This window comes from Electrophorus electricus, chromosome 3 (genome assembly GCF_013358815.1).
Source record: "Electrophorus electricus isolate fEleEle1 chromosome 3, fEleEle1.pri, whole genome shotgun sequence".
Lineage (NCBI taxonomy): Eukaryota > Metazoa > Chordata > Actinopteri > Gymnotiformes > Gymnotidae > Electrophorus > Electrophorus electricus.
Genome location: NC_049537.1, coordinates 30,180,429 through 30,195,000, shown reverse-complemented (window position 1 = coordinate 30,195,000; position 14,572 = coordinate 30,180,429). Strand labels below are relative to the sequence as shown.

At 44.8% G+C, this 14,572-nt stretch overlaps 2 protein-coding genes across 6 annotated transcripts in view; both read right to left on the bottom strand.

Annotated features, from left to right (window-relative positions):
* Positions 1-1,129, bottom strand: part of prrx1b (paired related homeobox 1b) — a 9,951-nt gene extending 8,822 nt beyond the window's left edge. For all 5 annotated transcript variants that reach the window (XR_003411026.2, XM_027015908.2, XM_027015911.2 and 2 more), the window contains exon 1: positions 399-1,129. Coding sequence is in view for 4 of the 5 variants with exons in the window: in XM_027015908.2 (XP_026871709.2) it covers positions 399-645 (247 nt within the window). In the remaining variant the exon portion in view is untranslated. The remainder of the gene's footprint in view (positions 1-398) is intronic.
* Positions 1,130-6,396: 5,267 nt separating this feature from the next.
* Positions 6,397-8,998, bottom strand: gorab (golgin, rab6-interacting). The gene is made up of 5 exons (XM_027015906.2): positions 8,790-8,998; positions 8,286-8,583; positions 8,022-8,123; positions 7,764-7,904; positions 6,397-6,785 (listed from the first exon to the last, which is right to left on the bottom strand). Exons 1-5 carry the CDS (start codon positions 8,857-8,859, stop codon positions 6,425-6,427), a joined length of 972 nt encoding a protein of 323 aa, XP_026871707.2. The 5' UTR covers positions 8,860-8,998; the 3' UTR covers positions 6,397-6,424.
* Positions 8,999-14,572: the final 5,574 nt, after the last annotated feature.

Below are 14,572 nucleotides of genomic sequence, written 5' to 3'. Positions count from 1 at the left end.
TGGACTTAGAGGCGAATTTGAGTTTCCTCTAAACTGTGTCAGTTGTGTGTTAGTGTCCTGTTAAATGTGTTGCCACGGGTTGTTTGGTGTAAAAACTGGAAACAAGCAAAGACGTTTTAGTATCGCCGTTAATAAATAAGAACGGTATCCTCACCAGTTCATTAAAGGGAACACATCTCCTGCCCGACTTCCTCAAAAACACTCCCAGAAGGACACACACTGCTCGAGTTCATTCCTCGATTCTAGTATGAGCCTTAGGGTGGATTTGCTGCGCTTGTGTGTGTTAATAACAAGGGCCGTGCTCTGTACTAAGGCGTTAATAACAGCGGCCGTGCTCTGTACTAAGGTGTTAATAATAGCGTCGGTGTCGTGAAGACACCCCGGGGAAAGCCACTTACTCTCGTGCTGCGTGGTATCGCTGCCGCTGGTTAAGCCCGGGGACTCGAGCATCGTTCTGCCAGTTTCGCCCACGCTCTCGTCCGCCTGAGCGCTGACCATTTCCCCCGCTTCCTCCAGATCCAGCAGGTGGCTGACCGAGAAGTTCTTCTTGGCCTGCAGGTTTTCCAGGTTGGCTGTAATGGGACTGTCCAGTCTGCTGGGTATCGCTGCTCGTCTGTCCATTACATGGGCATAGCTAGAAGTCATGACGCAAATGGGATACTGGGGAGAAGAACGTTGCACTGATGATGGTGATGATGATGATGATGATGATGAAGATGATGGTGACAGGCGAGCCGAGCTGCTCCTTGCATAGGCTAACAAAAATATAACAATCCCTGCCGCCAAAACTCTCTTCGCCTTTGTTTCGAGATTCGCTGCAGACGCTGGACACGGATCCCAAATCCGCACGGTTTTCAGTGCTGTTTACTGTGTATGGAACTGCACGCGAAACGGTCGAGTCCGCTGTAATTCCTCCGCTGCGTATTCATCCATCCGCTTCCACGCGGACACGAAACTCGCGACGAAGCGTTTCTGCTTCCGTGGTCGATTCTGGCGTAGTTTCCCGAGGAAAGTTCTTTTACTCCCGCGCACTCGTTAACGCACGTTCAAGGCTGAGCGCCGTCTGCCCAAGTGGCGATGCCTAACACATGCGCACGCTTGTAAAGCGGGCTGGCTGTGAGCGCGAGGAGGCTGGACACGCCGCCGCCTTTCTAGCTCGCTCCTCCGCTCCAAAACGAACAGCACACGCACGCACACACACTGGAACGCAGTTGCTGGCACTTCAAACGGCGCGTTCGCTGGCACGCGGTAGGGGCCCACGCGGCAGGGTAAATGAAAAATTGAGACCCCTGGGAGAGAAGATCGACCTAATAGGCGCTCGTAATTACGTGGCAAAGGCTTTGCGCTGTCTCTGACGTTTCACAGACCCCCTCGCGCCCTGCTTCGCGAGCCGGTCCTCCCCTGTCCCTTTTACGAATAACTCTCCAACGCCACTTACGAGACCGATAAGAGGACGTCTCCAAGATACCCCCCGCCAAGCAGAACAATAAAGAGAAACGGCGAACAGCGACAATTAACTCACGCACACCTGAGGACGAAACATTAGTAAGTCACGTAAAAGCGTCAAAGACGCGCCGTTGCTGTAAAGAAAGGTGTTCACTAGATTGTTCGTGCTTCAGTGGTACAGAGATATCACGTTCATTGTTAGACTGCAACTTTGATAAAAGAGCATAAATCATTTTCGTCCAAGTGGTCTTAATTATCTGCTGTTGCTTGTTTCCTTATCTTGAAAGCAAAACGCACAAAAGTAGCCAATGTCAGATGTGAAATACTTCGCCCAAACTATCAGTAAAACAAATAGTTACGTAAGATCGATTTAACCAAAACAAATGTAGACTAATCGGTAGCTTACATCACTGACCTGAGATGTGCAATGTAATAGTCGCAACCGAACCAAGCAACAGCCAAACAAAAACACATTCGCCATTTATCTGCTATTCCTCATGACAAATGTTTTGTGACAGATATTTAAGTGATTTATTCAAGTCCGGATTTGGTGAACAACTATAAGCAAAAAGGAGCCGCGCGCCAGACAACTAGGCGTGCACGTGGGGGTCCTGACAGGTACGGGAGACCCTTACGGTTTAATGGAAACTGTGCTTCTCCATGCCACAGACTTCCCCGAGCTGCTGGGCCCCAGATCTGGGAAAAGAACACTTGATGCCATCAAAGGAAAATGGATTGAAACCAGATGTTCTGCTCTCGTTCTTTCCATGTATTTAATTAAGCCGCCGTTGGGACACAGTCGAGTTTTTTCATCATTAGTTTTCCCTCCACATTCCCTCGCCTGCCTACGCGCCCGCACTGGTGCCAGTTCCTTCGCACGCTTCCTCTGGAATACCACCGGGATCTATACGGACGTTTACAGGATCAGTCCTGCTCCCCTTTTTGCGCGGCACATCCCACAGAGACAGAAACATTTTTATGTCTTCGAGTTCACCATCTTCCGACTTCCATGTACATGAAAAACGGCAGTTATTATGTCATCACAGAAAAATGCGAAACCATAAATTAATTATCAAAATAATTCCGTCAACATCACAATATTTGGAAAAGTAATTTAAATAATGTAAAAAACAGGATTTTCCTGTTGACGTAAAATGACAAACATGGTTGAACCCGAATGTTTAATGTATCATATTAAGAATTTTCCTGAAATATCTTTAGATTATCAGAACCGTTTTTTCGTTAAAATATAAAGCAATATAGTCACAAGTAATTCTTTAAATTTAAATATCGATACGCTTTCATAAAGGAACAAGTTTTGTTTTTAAACAAAACGTCAAAGATTCAGTTTAAATCAGCTATTAGCAGTCGCTGGAGAACTGGGTAACGGTTAGGCGTATTGTAGGCCTATTTGATTTGTCTATTTGTCAAGGCTGTGGTTTAAGTATATGGTTTTATTGTCATAGAGTTGAGGAAGAAGCAAAACAAACAAACAAAAACCAATAAAAAACTAGCAGGTGTCTGAGCACGAGAAACCTGATGTCATTAGAGCTATAACTAATTCGGCCTCACTGATAAAGTTATGAGCCTAAAAATATATCAAACGGTGATGTAAAAGGTGGCATATTAAGACGTCTTACAAAGACTAACGGAGGATCAGTATTAGTGAATTTGTCAATTTATCCTACCACGTTAATAGAAATTTGTTTTAATTTACTTGCATTAGCCGAAATAAAATTATAGCCCCTCTTATTTCTACTAATATAAATATTTTCAAAACAAGTACACGGAACAAGAGAAATTGCTTTAAAATACATTTCTGGACAGAAAACACCATCGCTAACTGGTTTATATCACGTATAATTTATTTTAATGCATTTCCGTTTTACTCCTGAGGGCTACAAAAGACCGAAAATGCGTTTATGATTCCGAGGTCAGTCAGTGTCGCGCCGACCTAGCAAGGCGACTTAGTTTCACTCAGTCACGTTCTGAAGGTCCGCTTCATACCTCAGACCACTTTGATGTAAGGTCACGCGCAACACAGGGAAACGCGTACCTTTTTCACGTGCATTTTACTACGGGGCGTTTTAAATCGGTAAAATGATCAACACCTTAAATTAGCGACGTGTTCCTGCTATGAGTTGTATTTATTTCACTTTAACTCTAATTCCCTTTTTTCTAGTAGGAATAATATTGAACAAATAATGTAGAACCTTTGGATTAAAAAAAAAATCAAAGAAACCTCTGGCGTTTGAAATCAATTGACATTTGTTCATGACCCCGTAAAAAGTTGCAGGCGAGACCAACCCCAATATTTGAGCTAGGATTAAGGTCCGGCGCGAGACAAGACGTGAATTCCCTGGTCGCCGTAATCAAGAGGCACGAGTGCGTTTGGCTGCGCGTGGCTTCCCGCGCAGCATGCGGAGAGTCAACATGGAAGGCCGTCTGATCGTAATTAGGGGATAAAGGTGGACAGGGGCCACGGTGCTACTCTAATCAGCAACAGGGGCTCGGTGCACGGCGCTGGCGAGCCCAGTCACGCGCAGCAAACGGGCTGCAATCAGAGCGTGACGATTTGGTCAGTCGTTAATAACCTCTCACTTAGGACGCAAACGTGGGCATTTTCGATCATGTTGCACCAAGGCCCACAACAATCTCGAGGATGAAAGTTTCACTCAGCCTTTGCACAGAAACCGCGAATGTTTGCCCTCGATTAACCTTATGTATCGTATTCGACGTATAAGAGCAGATTGTCAAAAATATCAGTATAGATTAATCCAAATCAGATTAAAAATAAACATTATTATAATTGCTTAAAGAGAAAGCTTTGTACATTTGCCGAACGATTTAAAAGCTCGTGAACTCTTAATGCATTAAACTGGAATTAATCCTAAATCTCTGTATACAGAGAAGGACGCCGTGTTTGTGATGCGATAAACCCTTTCAGACTGTGTTTAATAAACAGCATTTGCACTAATAATTTATTACCGGTTTGCGATAATAAATTTAGGTAGGATATGTCCCATTCGTCAAGGTCATAAATAAAGGACGATGCTTGCAATAACCGATACATGACCACATGGTAGAAATTTCAGTAAAAGTTGATCTCGCCGTTTTTCCGGACTTCTCGGGTTACTGAGTCTCTCCAACCTGCATGGGGGACGTCGACCAAACATAAATAAGCTTCACTGCTCTGAAGCAGGCGGCACAGAAACAAAATATGATTGCTAGGACCTAAAGCAAGGCTCGCGTAATTTAAGGGGCTCTTGTCGCCATGGTGACGCTATCGTCGTTATGGGCCAGTTTATTTTTCTTATTAATTAATGCATTTATTTAGCGTGTCAGTATAGCGGAGCCGAAGTCTAACAGATAGCCGATGTGCTGGCTATAGGCTGTGTAAGGACCCAGCAGGTCGTTTGAAGGCAGAGACATTTGTCCCAGGAGCCAGTAAATGATGCAACTGAATCAACTTCATTATTGGACCATCAAAGCCGAACAGTGAGTGCAAGGAAGCAGCCTGAAGAGCCACCGTGAGCGGGGAAGGCTGAGCTTAGGGGCCACACACAAACCCAACTACGGACGTCCTTCTGCGCTGATGTACTAATTACATCTGCAGTTTATAGTCCAGGTGGGACCGGGTCGGCGCGACAGGTTCGGAGAGGACAGAGAACGCACACAACTCCTACAAGCGTACCAGGAACCCTCTCCCAGATGCCTTTAGCAACACACCACTTTTACGATGAGAGGAACTCAGACCAGGACTCTCAACCAGAGGGATGCACTGTCAGGAACAAGACAGCCATTAAAAAAAAAGCATTTTCAGAGGAGTTTATTTTAAAAGAATGAACAAGCATGTACAAACTAAATTGTAAAAAAAAAAAAAAAGTACAAAAGTATTTACCAAATATGTTAAAGCCAGGTGCACAATAAAGTTTAGTGTCATTATTTGACAAATGAACCTGATAAAACGGAAAGACATCAGATTCGCCCTCACGATCGCGTGAATGAACGCATAATAAATGCTTAGACTTTCAAATAGGGACCTGGTCAAAACCGACAGATCTACAGAGGCCACTGGGCTTGACCTGTAGTTGACATCAATACGTGAAACAGGGCAAAATGACCTCCATAAGTTGATATCTTAGAATTATCTTACCATTCTGTACTGGACATGGCACAGACTATGGTTTCCTTTGCTGAGTGTTCTTTTTAAAATATTTCATTGGGGGGGGGGGGGGGGGGGGGGGCACTTATAGTGCAGCACACAGAGAACACACCACGACCATCAAATGCAATTAAAAACAACAACAACAAAAAAACATTATGGTGCCTTTAACATGTTTTGAAATATTCCAATCCCATCTGATACCAAATTAGACACACCTGATAGTCTGTCATTTGCGGATTATGCCATTTTGTGATCAGATTAAACACTGCAGCTTGGTCACTGATCAAGTAACTGGTATGCACAGCAACTGGTACGTGCAGCTGTACTGGGCCACTAGCCACTTTCAATGTCTCCTTTGATGAACAGTAAACAATAAAGATGCAATTAGTGTTACATACGAACACACAGCTTTGCAGATGACGACTCACAACGGGAAAGGCCGTTACCGAAATGCATGCCAGCCCTCCAATTATATAAATACCTCAAAACATTCCTTATGTGGGTATAATCCAAGAGCTAAACCGTTATTTACTGTATAGATCGGTTAAGACTATACAGAATGCAGTTTAAACAAAAATGCTAATGTTTTAATAACTGGATACTAGCTCCCTGCTATAGCATGGAATTAAAACAGAACCCCATAATATTTCATCCAATTTCCTTCACCACAATAAACTAACCAGTTTAAATATTGTTTTTTATAATTAGCCTGTGAAGATATTGATCTAATCCGACTTAAAATAAACTCCCACAAAGAAAGTTAAGTGAAAGTCATCGGGGGGGGGGGGGGGTTAGATGTGGCGCACAGGGCTAGCTCATACTCGGTGCAGCAGCAGAGAACTCCTCCTCCTGAGCTCGACTCGTCTTTGGCGCTGTTGTGGCACGGTCTTCTCCAACGTCTGTGCTATCCATCGGTGTTTCAGCGTCCGCTCCCACTGCAGCCCTCCCTTCGCCCCTGGCACCCTGGGGGGCGGGGCTCTCCGAAGTCCCCTCCCCCTCTGCCCTGAGCTCCAGCTGTTGCATCAGTTCATCCAGCTTGCACGCCTTGCGGAGCTCGTTCTGCTGGATGATGGCGCAGAGGTGCTCCGTCAGTTGCTCCTTCGCCTCCGTCTTCTTGTGCAGGTCCAGCTTCGCCGCCACATACTCAGCCTCCGCCTTCTCCAACCGTTTCCTGTCTCGCCGAACAGGGACGGAGAACGTTAAAGGAGAACTTCAGCTTAACACGTTAATAACACAGGAATGCTAGAGGGAGCCCGTTAGTATTCTGAAACCCGATAGGCCAGCTGGTCTTCACTAACCTTTATTCAATCATAGTCACTCTGCACACACCATCTTAGTTTGAAAGAATTGGCAGAAGCCTTCACTTTATCTGCACTAAATGAGGGATTCAGGGATATAAGTAACATAATGGCTCATACACGTCATCACCTTATTGCCTTTCATATCCTTGTGAATGTGATCCCGTGACCAAGAGAAAGCTGACCCGTAAAGTTCGGGATCAGCACATTCTATGAAGTAGAACACAGCATGTTTGACCCAAGAGAATAAATCGTTTAACAAAGGTTTTGCTCTTTGTGTGAAAGAAAGCAAGAGTTTGCAATGCCAGAGACAAAATGAACTTGCAGCACAGTGCTCTAGGGGGCAGTATTTCCACCAAACAAAATGGTAGAAAACATTGTAATCACCTGGTACCGTCATCTCCAAATACCACTCAAGCAGTAATACAGGTTTTCCTCACACTTAGTGACACAGGCACAATGACTGTGTTTAAGGGAATATGTCAGTATTCAGATACTCCTCTGAAATAGTGCTGAATAGTGATGGGAATTTTAACTTCCACCAAATTCATGACTTCTAACTCACTTTTTTCTCTTCAAAAAATCTCCAGGAACTCATCTCAAAATGGTAGACAATTCAACTGCTGTTTATGAAGAAAGCAAAAGTGGTGTATGACAATAGTCACTAATTTGTCTCAAAAGGCAGTTTCTTGCTATATTCATTAACAGAACACGGAAAAAAAAAAAGTTGACTTGGGCACTTTGGACACCACAAAAAAAAAAAAAAAACAAAACAAAAAAAAACCCACAGTACCAAGGCACGGGTGTGTTACCCTGCTGTGGAACACTCCAGGCTGGCACAGGTGCGTTACCATGCTGTGGAATACTCCAGGCTGGCTTGCTCAATCAGCCTCCTCAGGATACCGATGTCATTTGACACAGAATCATCCAGAGCCTGAAGCTCCTTCTGGATCTTCTTAAGCTTGACGGCTTCCGCCTGCGTCTGCTTGGACCTGCGGTACAAAGGAATTCAGCTCTTCTCCAGAACGACGTGCCCATTGCGTGGTACTTCTGAGATACAGGGAGCGTTCCTGAACTAGCGATGGCAGTAGATCACAGGTTACTCTTACTTTTCAGCAATGGTCTTAGCGAGGAGGGCTTTCCTACGCTTATTCTTCTCTTCCATCAGTCGCTGCTCCCACTGAAGATGCTCTATACGGGTCTTCTCTCTTCTAAAGAAAAACAAAAAAAACATTACTTGAGAACAACTGGAGTGTGGGTTTGCAACACAAGCTTCATTTTTGTTATACGTCGTACAAGACATTAGTTTAAAATTCATCCAAAAATGTTTTTGCCCCATATATACTCTCAGGAAGAGCATTAGACTTACTAACAGTTCCACTTGCTTTTGGTCCAGTTCCTTCAGCACCACAGGCGGGTCTTCAGAGGGTGGCTCTGCGGCAGGCGCGACCAGTGCTTTCAGGTCCTGCTCAGGGGCTTTGACCAAACACGGCCGTCCGGGCTCTGGAGGCAGAGGGGGGGGGTAACTGAGCTGCTGGTCTGGCGACAGTGGCGACCCGCAGCTGTGCTTGGCGGCCGACTGCAGAGCCTTCTCTCGCTGCAGCTGCAGGCGGCTCCGGTTAGTGGCAGATGACCTCCGCCCTCGACCACACGAAGCCACTCCTGCATCACCTGCTGGGTAAACAACACTACAATGACGTCTACAGGCGGCTGATTTCACATTAGATTACCTGTACACGGTTATAAATCAAAGCTAGATTCTGTACTACATACGTCTATGTGAACGTAGGGTAAAACGTGGCTTTATGAACGTGAGTTTAAACGAAGCGATGTAAGCGAGACAGAAGCAGCACCAACACTGGCCGCTCTGAACTCACCCGGCTCGGCGAATACTTTCTTCTGTATTCGCCGCAGTTCTTCCTCTGAAAAGCCCGCCCACGAAGCCATTTGCAAATATAGTATCCTTTGTTAAATACCTTATTAAGCACATCAGTTGTGAACGTTTAAAGCAAGAACAAGTTTACTTTTCTACAAAAGTACACCGTGACGATGTAAGGAAAACCTGTCAGTCGCCATCTTTCTGTACAGCGGATGCCACGTTCAAGACCCCAGACGGGAATCTCTATAGGAATCCGCAAATATCGCCTGCTTGTGCTGGGATTAAAAAATATTTTTAAAATCGTTTTGTAATTATTTTACATAAACAAATTTATATTTATCTTATTTGTAATTTATCGAATTCAAAGTAAATGCAATGTTAATGTGTTTGAAATACAGGGTAAACTAAGGATGTCAGTGTTTTATACAGGCAATGGTAGGGAAGTGTAACTAAGTAGCCTTAAGTGATAAGAGATATAAACCAAAGAAGCTATTCATGAATATTTAACGCTTATCTATATCGAATACTAATTACTAATATCTCTCCATCTAAGTATGTCTGTCATTTTATTGCTTAGATTGACCACTGAAAGTCTACCAGTTTGTGCTGGTCACATTTACACTTTCACACTATTTCTTTTGCTACAGTACACAAAAGTTACTCACCTGGAATATTCAAGGATCCATGTGTGGGCCATTGAATTCTACAAGTTTATTGTAGTCAGTCCAGGTGGCGCACAGGTTGGTCTCTGGTCTTATAGTCTCAAGTGACTAAGTCACTCACTCCATGAGTGTCTGGTATTTGTTCCAGTAGCCCACTTTTCACCAGATTGTTCTGGCCCCCCAACATGTCCGAGCTGGCGTGACTCATTTCTTTCTGGCCGTCCTATGGCCATAGTGATTAGCGCAGCAATCACAAATTATTACAACATCAGGAAGAAGGAATGTGAAAGGCTCGAAAAATACAGAGGGCTGATTGAAGACCTGGACAAGATGTGGAAAGTGAAGACAACAGAGGTTCCTGGGGGGTTGTGACCCCCAAACTGGGATAGTGGCTCCAGCAGATCCCGGGAACAACATCCGAGAGCTCCATCTAGAAGAATGCATTCTGGGGAACAGCTAAGATACCACACAGAACCCTAACACTCCCAGACCTTTGGTAGAGGACATGAGATTTAGGAAAAAGGGGAGAGAGAGAGAGAGAGAGAGAGAGAGAGAGAGAGAGAGAGATGAGCCTCTAAATCAAGTTAGGTGTATTACAAAAGAGAATTTATGTATTTGTGGCTAAATTTGTTTGTTTCATAACCAGCCCTTCAAGAACACCAAATCAGACTGCTGGAGTCAGTGATCAGACTGCTAGAGTCAGTGAGTTATCAGACCGCTGGAGTCAGTGATCAGACTGCTAGAGTCAGTGAGTTATTAGACTGCTGGAGTCAGTGAATTATTTTTTTCTCTTTATTGCCCTCTTCACCTTTAGCTAGCCATCTTGTTCTGCTTGTGGCCAGAGAGGTTGAAGGTCAGTGAAAACACAGGCTTAACATAAACAGAGCAAAGCATGCCAACACTGAAATGTCAAACATTTGTATCAAATATCACTTTTTGCTCTCAGAGGAAACACCAGCGTCTGTGCCCGACAACAATGCCAAACAGACTCCGTGAGGTCGACCAGGTGACAATTTTGTTCAGTTCCAGTTAAATGGGACAAAAGAAAGTATTAGTTGTATTGGTAGTATCTGTTGATGAAATACTACTTTCCTCTTTCTAGGGAGCGCAACATTCCTGGCCCCACTTCAGGTCAGTCCTGTTCAAATTTGTCATTATATATAAACACACACAAGGAAACAACATAATGATTACTAGAAGTGTGATTAGTATTTGAGTATTTAATTTTAGTTAGGTTTAAGGTGCTGTTTGAGTATTTACTGTTAGTTTAGTGTGAGGTGTTTTTAAGCCATCGGAGACAGTTCTAACATGTAGTATCTTCTTTATCTTTTATCCTCTGTCTTAATTTCATGCACCTGATTTTAGGTACTTTGCTATGTAGTAAACATTTTTTAAAATGTGATTGAAAACCAACTTCAGCTTGTAAATCACCTTGTATATTTTATGTTAACTTTATCTTTTCTAATTAAAACAATTGCTTATTAGATGTTATTTTACTTCAGAAGAACCTTGAGTTTCCATGTGTGCGGAATGGTGCATACTGTGATTATAAACTGCCTTGTTTGCACAAGCACATCAAAGAAGACCCGCTGAAATGGAACAAGTATGGCGCATTAAACAAAACAAATGCAGCAATGCCTTTCACACATGTGCATCTTGGCCAGGATGGAAAACAACCTGCTGTCATATTGCGGCGCGCCTAATTCCCCTGTCTAAGTCCGACCGCGTGTCACTCAGTAGCATGATTTGGATGAGTTGAGTTTTATTTGTGGTGAGCTGCTGTGGTCTCCTGGCATAGGTGCTGTATGGAAACATCTAAAAATGAAGGCAGTTTCAAACACACATCCAAAGGTAACATGAAGACGTCAACTCACATCAAGCTACTGAACCAAACCACGGATGCACAAACCTATACTGTAAATATGATGTCCTGAGAGAGAAAAATATATTTTAAAATACTGGGTGGCATTTTATTTATTTTTTATCCAAACAAACCTGAAACTTTCCATCTGCAGAAGATGGTCTAAGCCTCCCTTTCCCTCCCAGCAACATGACTAAGCTGCAGAAAATCAGACAGACGTTTGAAGTTGTGGATCCCACCTGCCAATGGCAACACTGTCCACTGCTGTAAATACTTCACATAAAACAAGGCTGTTTTTCTTAGATGTTTCCTTGCAATGATCACCTCTTAATTCAAACAAACTGGCAGCCGCGTCTGTTGGACTCTATTTGATGTGTGGGCGCTTTTGGCCCTAGTGGTGCAGGGTGACCATGATGGCATACTTCACCCAGACAGGGAACCGGAAGTAAGGGTTTCCACAACTGAGCTGAACAGATGCTGATCTCCCTCACTCTCCCCGTTGCCTTCTGTTCCTCTCTTATCCAGGCTTGCAGCGCAGTGAGTGACTGATAGACCAGCACAGTGAGTGACTGATAGACCAGCACAGTGAGTGACTGAGAGACCAGCACAGTGAGGGACTGATAGACCAGCACAGTGAGTGACTGATAGACCAGCACAGTGAGTGACTGATAGACCAGCACAGTGAGTGAGTCTAATAGACCAGCACAGTGAGTGACTGATAGACCAGCACAGTGAGTGAGTCTGATAGACCAGCACAGTGAGTGACTGATAGACCAGCACAGTGAGTGAGTCTGATAGACCAGCACAGTGAGTGAGTCTGATAGACCAGCACAGTGAGTGAGTCTGATAGACCAGCACAGTGACTGAGTCTGAAAGACCAGCACAGTGACTGAGTCTGATAGACCAGCACAGTGAGTGACTGATAGACCAGCACAGTGACTGAGTCTGATAGACCAACACAGTGACTGAGTTTGATAGACCAGCACAGTGAGTGACTGATAGACCAGCACAGTGACTGAGTCTGATAGACCAGCACAGTGACTGAGTCTAATAGACCAGCACAGTGACTGAGTCTGATAGACCAGCACAGTGAGTGAGTCTGATAGACCAGCACAGTGAGTGACTCTGATAGGCCTGGGCTCCAGCACAGTGAAGTCAATTACGCCCCTGCCTCAGCCACCCTTCAGCAGTATTTAATAGACTCTGCAATACCAATCTGTGAACAATCTTTGTGTATGTGTCCTGATGATTAGACGATTATGTGGGGAAATTTTCTGGAGATACTAGATATTGCCTCCAATCTCTCTGAGGCAAACTGACTCAGGTAACTGAACACAACCAGAGCAGAAGCAGGGCAGGTGTTGTTACGAACCCCAAAGGAACCACACTCAGCCCCGCACTGCCACGCCTATTCACCCACACCCTCGATCTGACTCACCAGAGTTCTAGCACACACCTGATCCTCATTCTCCTCATTACTGCCCCCTTTATAAGCATCCCTCCCCTGTGCTCACGTCGTGAAGTATTGTTACTCCATGGTGCGTACCGAGCGTTCTAGAATCTTGTTTGTCCTCCTGGTTTTTTGACTTCTGCCTGTTTGTTAGACCTAGTCTCCAGCCTGACCCATGAACACATCCCCACCCAGACTCTGCCCCGTATTACCAACCTTGGAACGATCGGCCACAAATACCTGCCTGACCCCATGGATCTGTTTGATTTCACTGTTAGAACCTCTTGCAATTGGATCCTCTTCCTTGTGTGTGTGTTCAATCCTTACAGGTGTATCCTGCATACAGCTCATATGTCCTCAGATCCCACACGTAGCCTGCAAGCAGAATAGATCCTGAGGTTTCAGAGGTTCAGACTTCTGTGTAAAGGGAAGGCGGTTCTATAGCACAGTACCTGGGCGGACTGTTCCCCAGGGAGAGATACGCTGATACAAGACAAACACCATTTCACAAGCACAGACATGCGTATTCATGTGACTAGTCAGTTTGCCCCTGAGTGAAACACCATGTTGTGGCCAGTCATGACTTAATTAAATGGAAAGACTAGACTTATCGAAGGAAATGAACGAGGGTAAAGCCATAATGTCATCTGACACCTCCACGACAGCCCCAGTTCTGCCCTCTAAAATTAGATAGTATATAACAGTTCTCATGAACTTAATGTACCGGGTCCTCGTTAATCATATGAGGTGGTTCCCTCGAAGCACAGCAGATAGGAAAACATGATGCATGATGTGTGATTCTGCCAAAGGACATTCCTTTGGCCAAAAGCAACAGATTTCCTAAAACGCCAGCTGTGTAGTGCAATACAGAGAGCTATTTATTGCTGGGCTATGAAGAATTCCCATGTGAAATGTCTTAAAAGTCCTGAATTATGTAAGGCGAAGGGGCGGGAGGGGGCATAGTTGTGTCTGACGGACGTCGGGTGGATGTGTTGGCGAGCGGGCCAGGTCATTAAGGCCAATCAGGAGTGGGCATAACTCACACATAATTAGGCAGGAGTGAGTCAAGTCCCGGCAAGTGCACGTGGTGCCCTTTCTCTGACACGGCGCCATCGATAAAAAACACAACGTCGCCCAATCAGGCAGGAAACCAGTCGGAAAGATAAACATCCAATCCGGGGAGCCGACCTTGGGGAGGGGAGGTGGGGGTTGGACTGGGGATGACTGGGGGTCAGAGCCGTCCCCTGTGCACGGGTTGAACTCCGGGCAGGCATAGCGGCTCGTGCGTGAGCTGCGTCTGTAGACTGGCTCGTATTCTGTGGAGAGTTTGTGCGCTCTGCTCTATCTGTGACCCCTGGATCTGTTCATTTGTGAAGAGTTTAGGGCATCCAGACTCAGTCTGGATGATTTCAAATACTAATGGAAGAAATTCTTGAGTTGTCATGTTTTCGTGTGTGTGTCATGTTGGAACTGTCCCAGGATCAAGGTACTTTACTCACATTGCAGTTCCATGCCAAGCAATTGGATTAGCAGACTTGTCATATTAAATTCTTCCTTTTTGCCATTTTCCTGTTTTTAGCTCCCTATTTCCTCATGTTTTTTCTTACCTCCTCAAATTGTTCTTATGTTCTCTATTTTCACACACACACACACACACACACACACACACACACACACACACACATACACCTCACTCCTGGAATAGCCGTCTGTCCCTCTCTGCTGATAAACAGGGCATCATGTTAAGCTCATGTTAAACAGGAGACAGAGTGTTCAGTGTGATACTCACTCTACCACTAAAGGGAGTG

Excerpts from the sequence above, each read along its gene's own strand:
- gorab (XM_027015906.2), bottom strand. The coding sequence starts at position 8,859 with ATGGCTTCGTGGGCGGGCTTTTCAGAGGAAGAACTGCGGCGAATACAG. Across the intron at positions 8,584-8,789 it reads GAAAGTATTCGCCGAGCCGG|GTGATGCAGGAGTGGCTTCG; the intron begins GTGAGTTCAGAG and ends TTTACCCAGCAG. Across the intron at positions 8,124-8,285 it reads GACCAAAAGCAAGTGGAACT|AAGAGAGAAGACCCGTATAG; the intron begins GTTAGTAAGTCT and ends GTTTTTCTTTAG.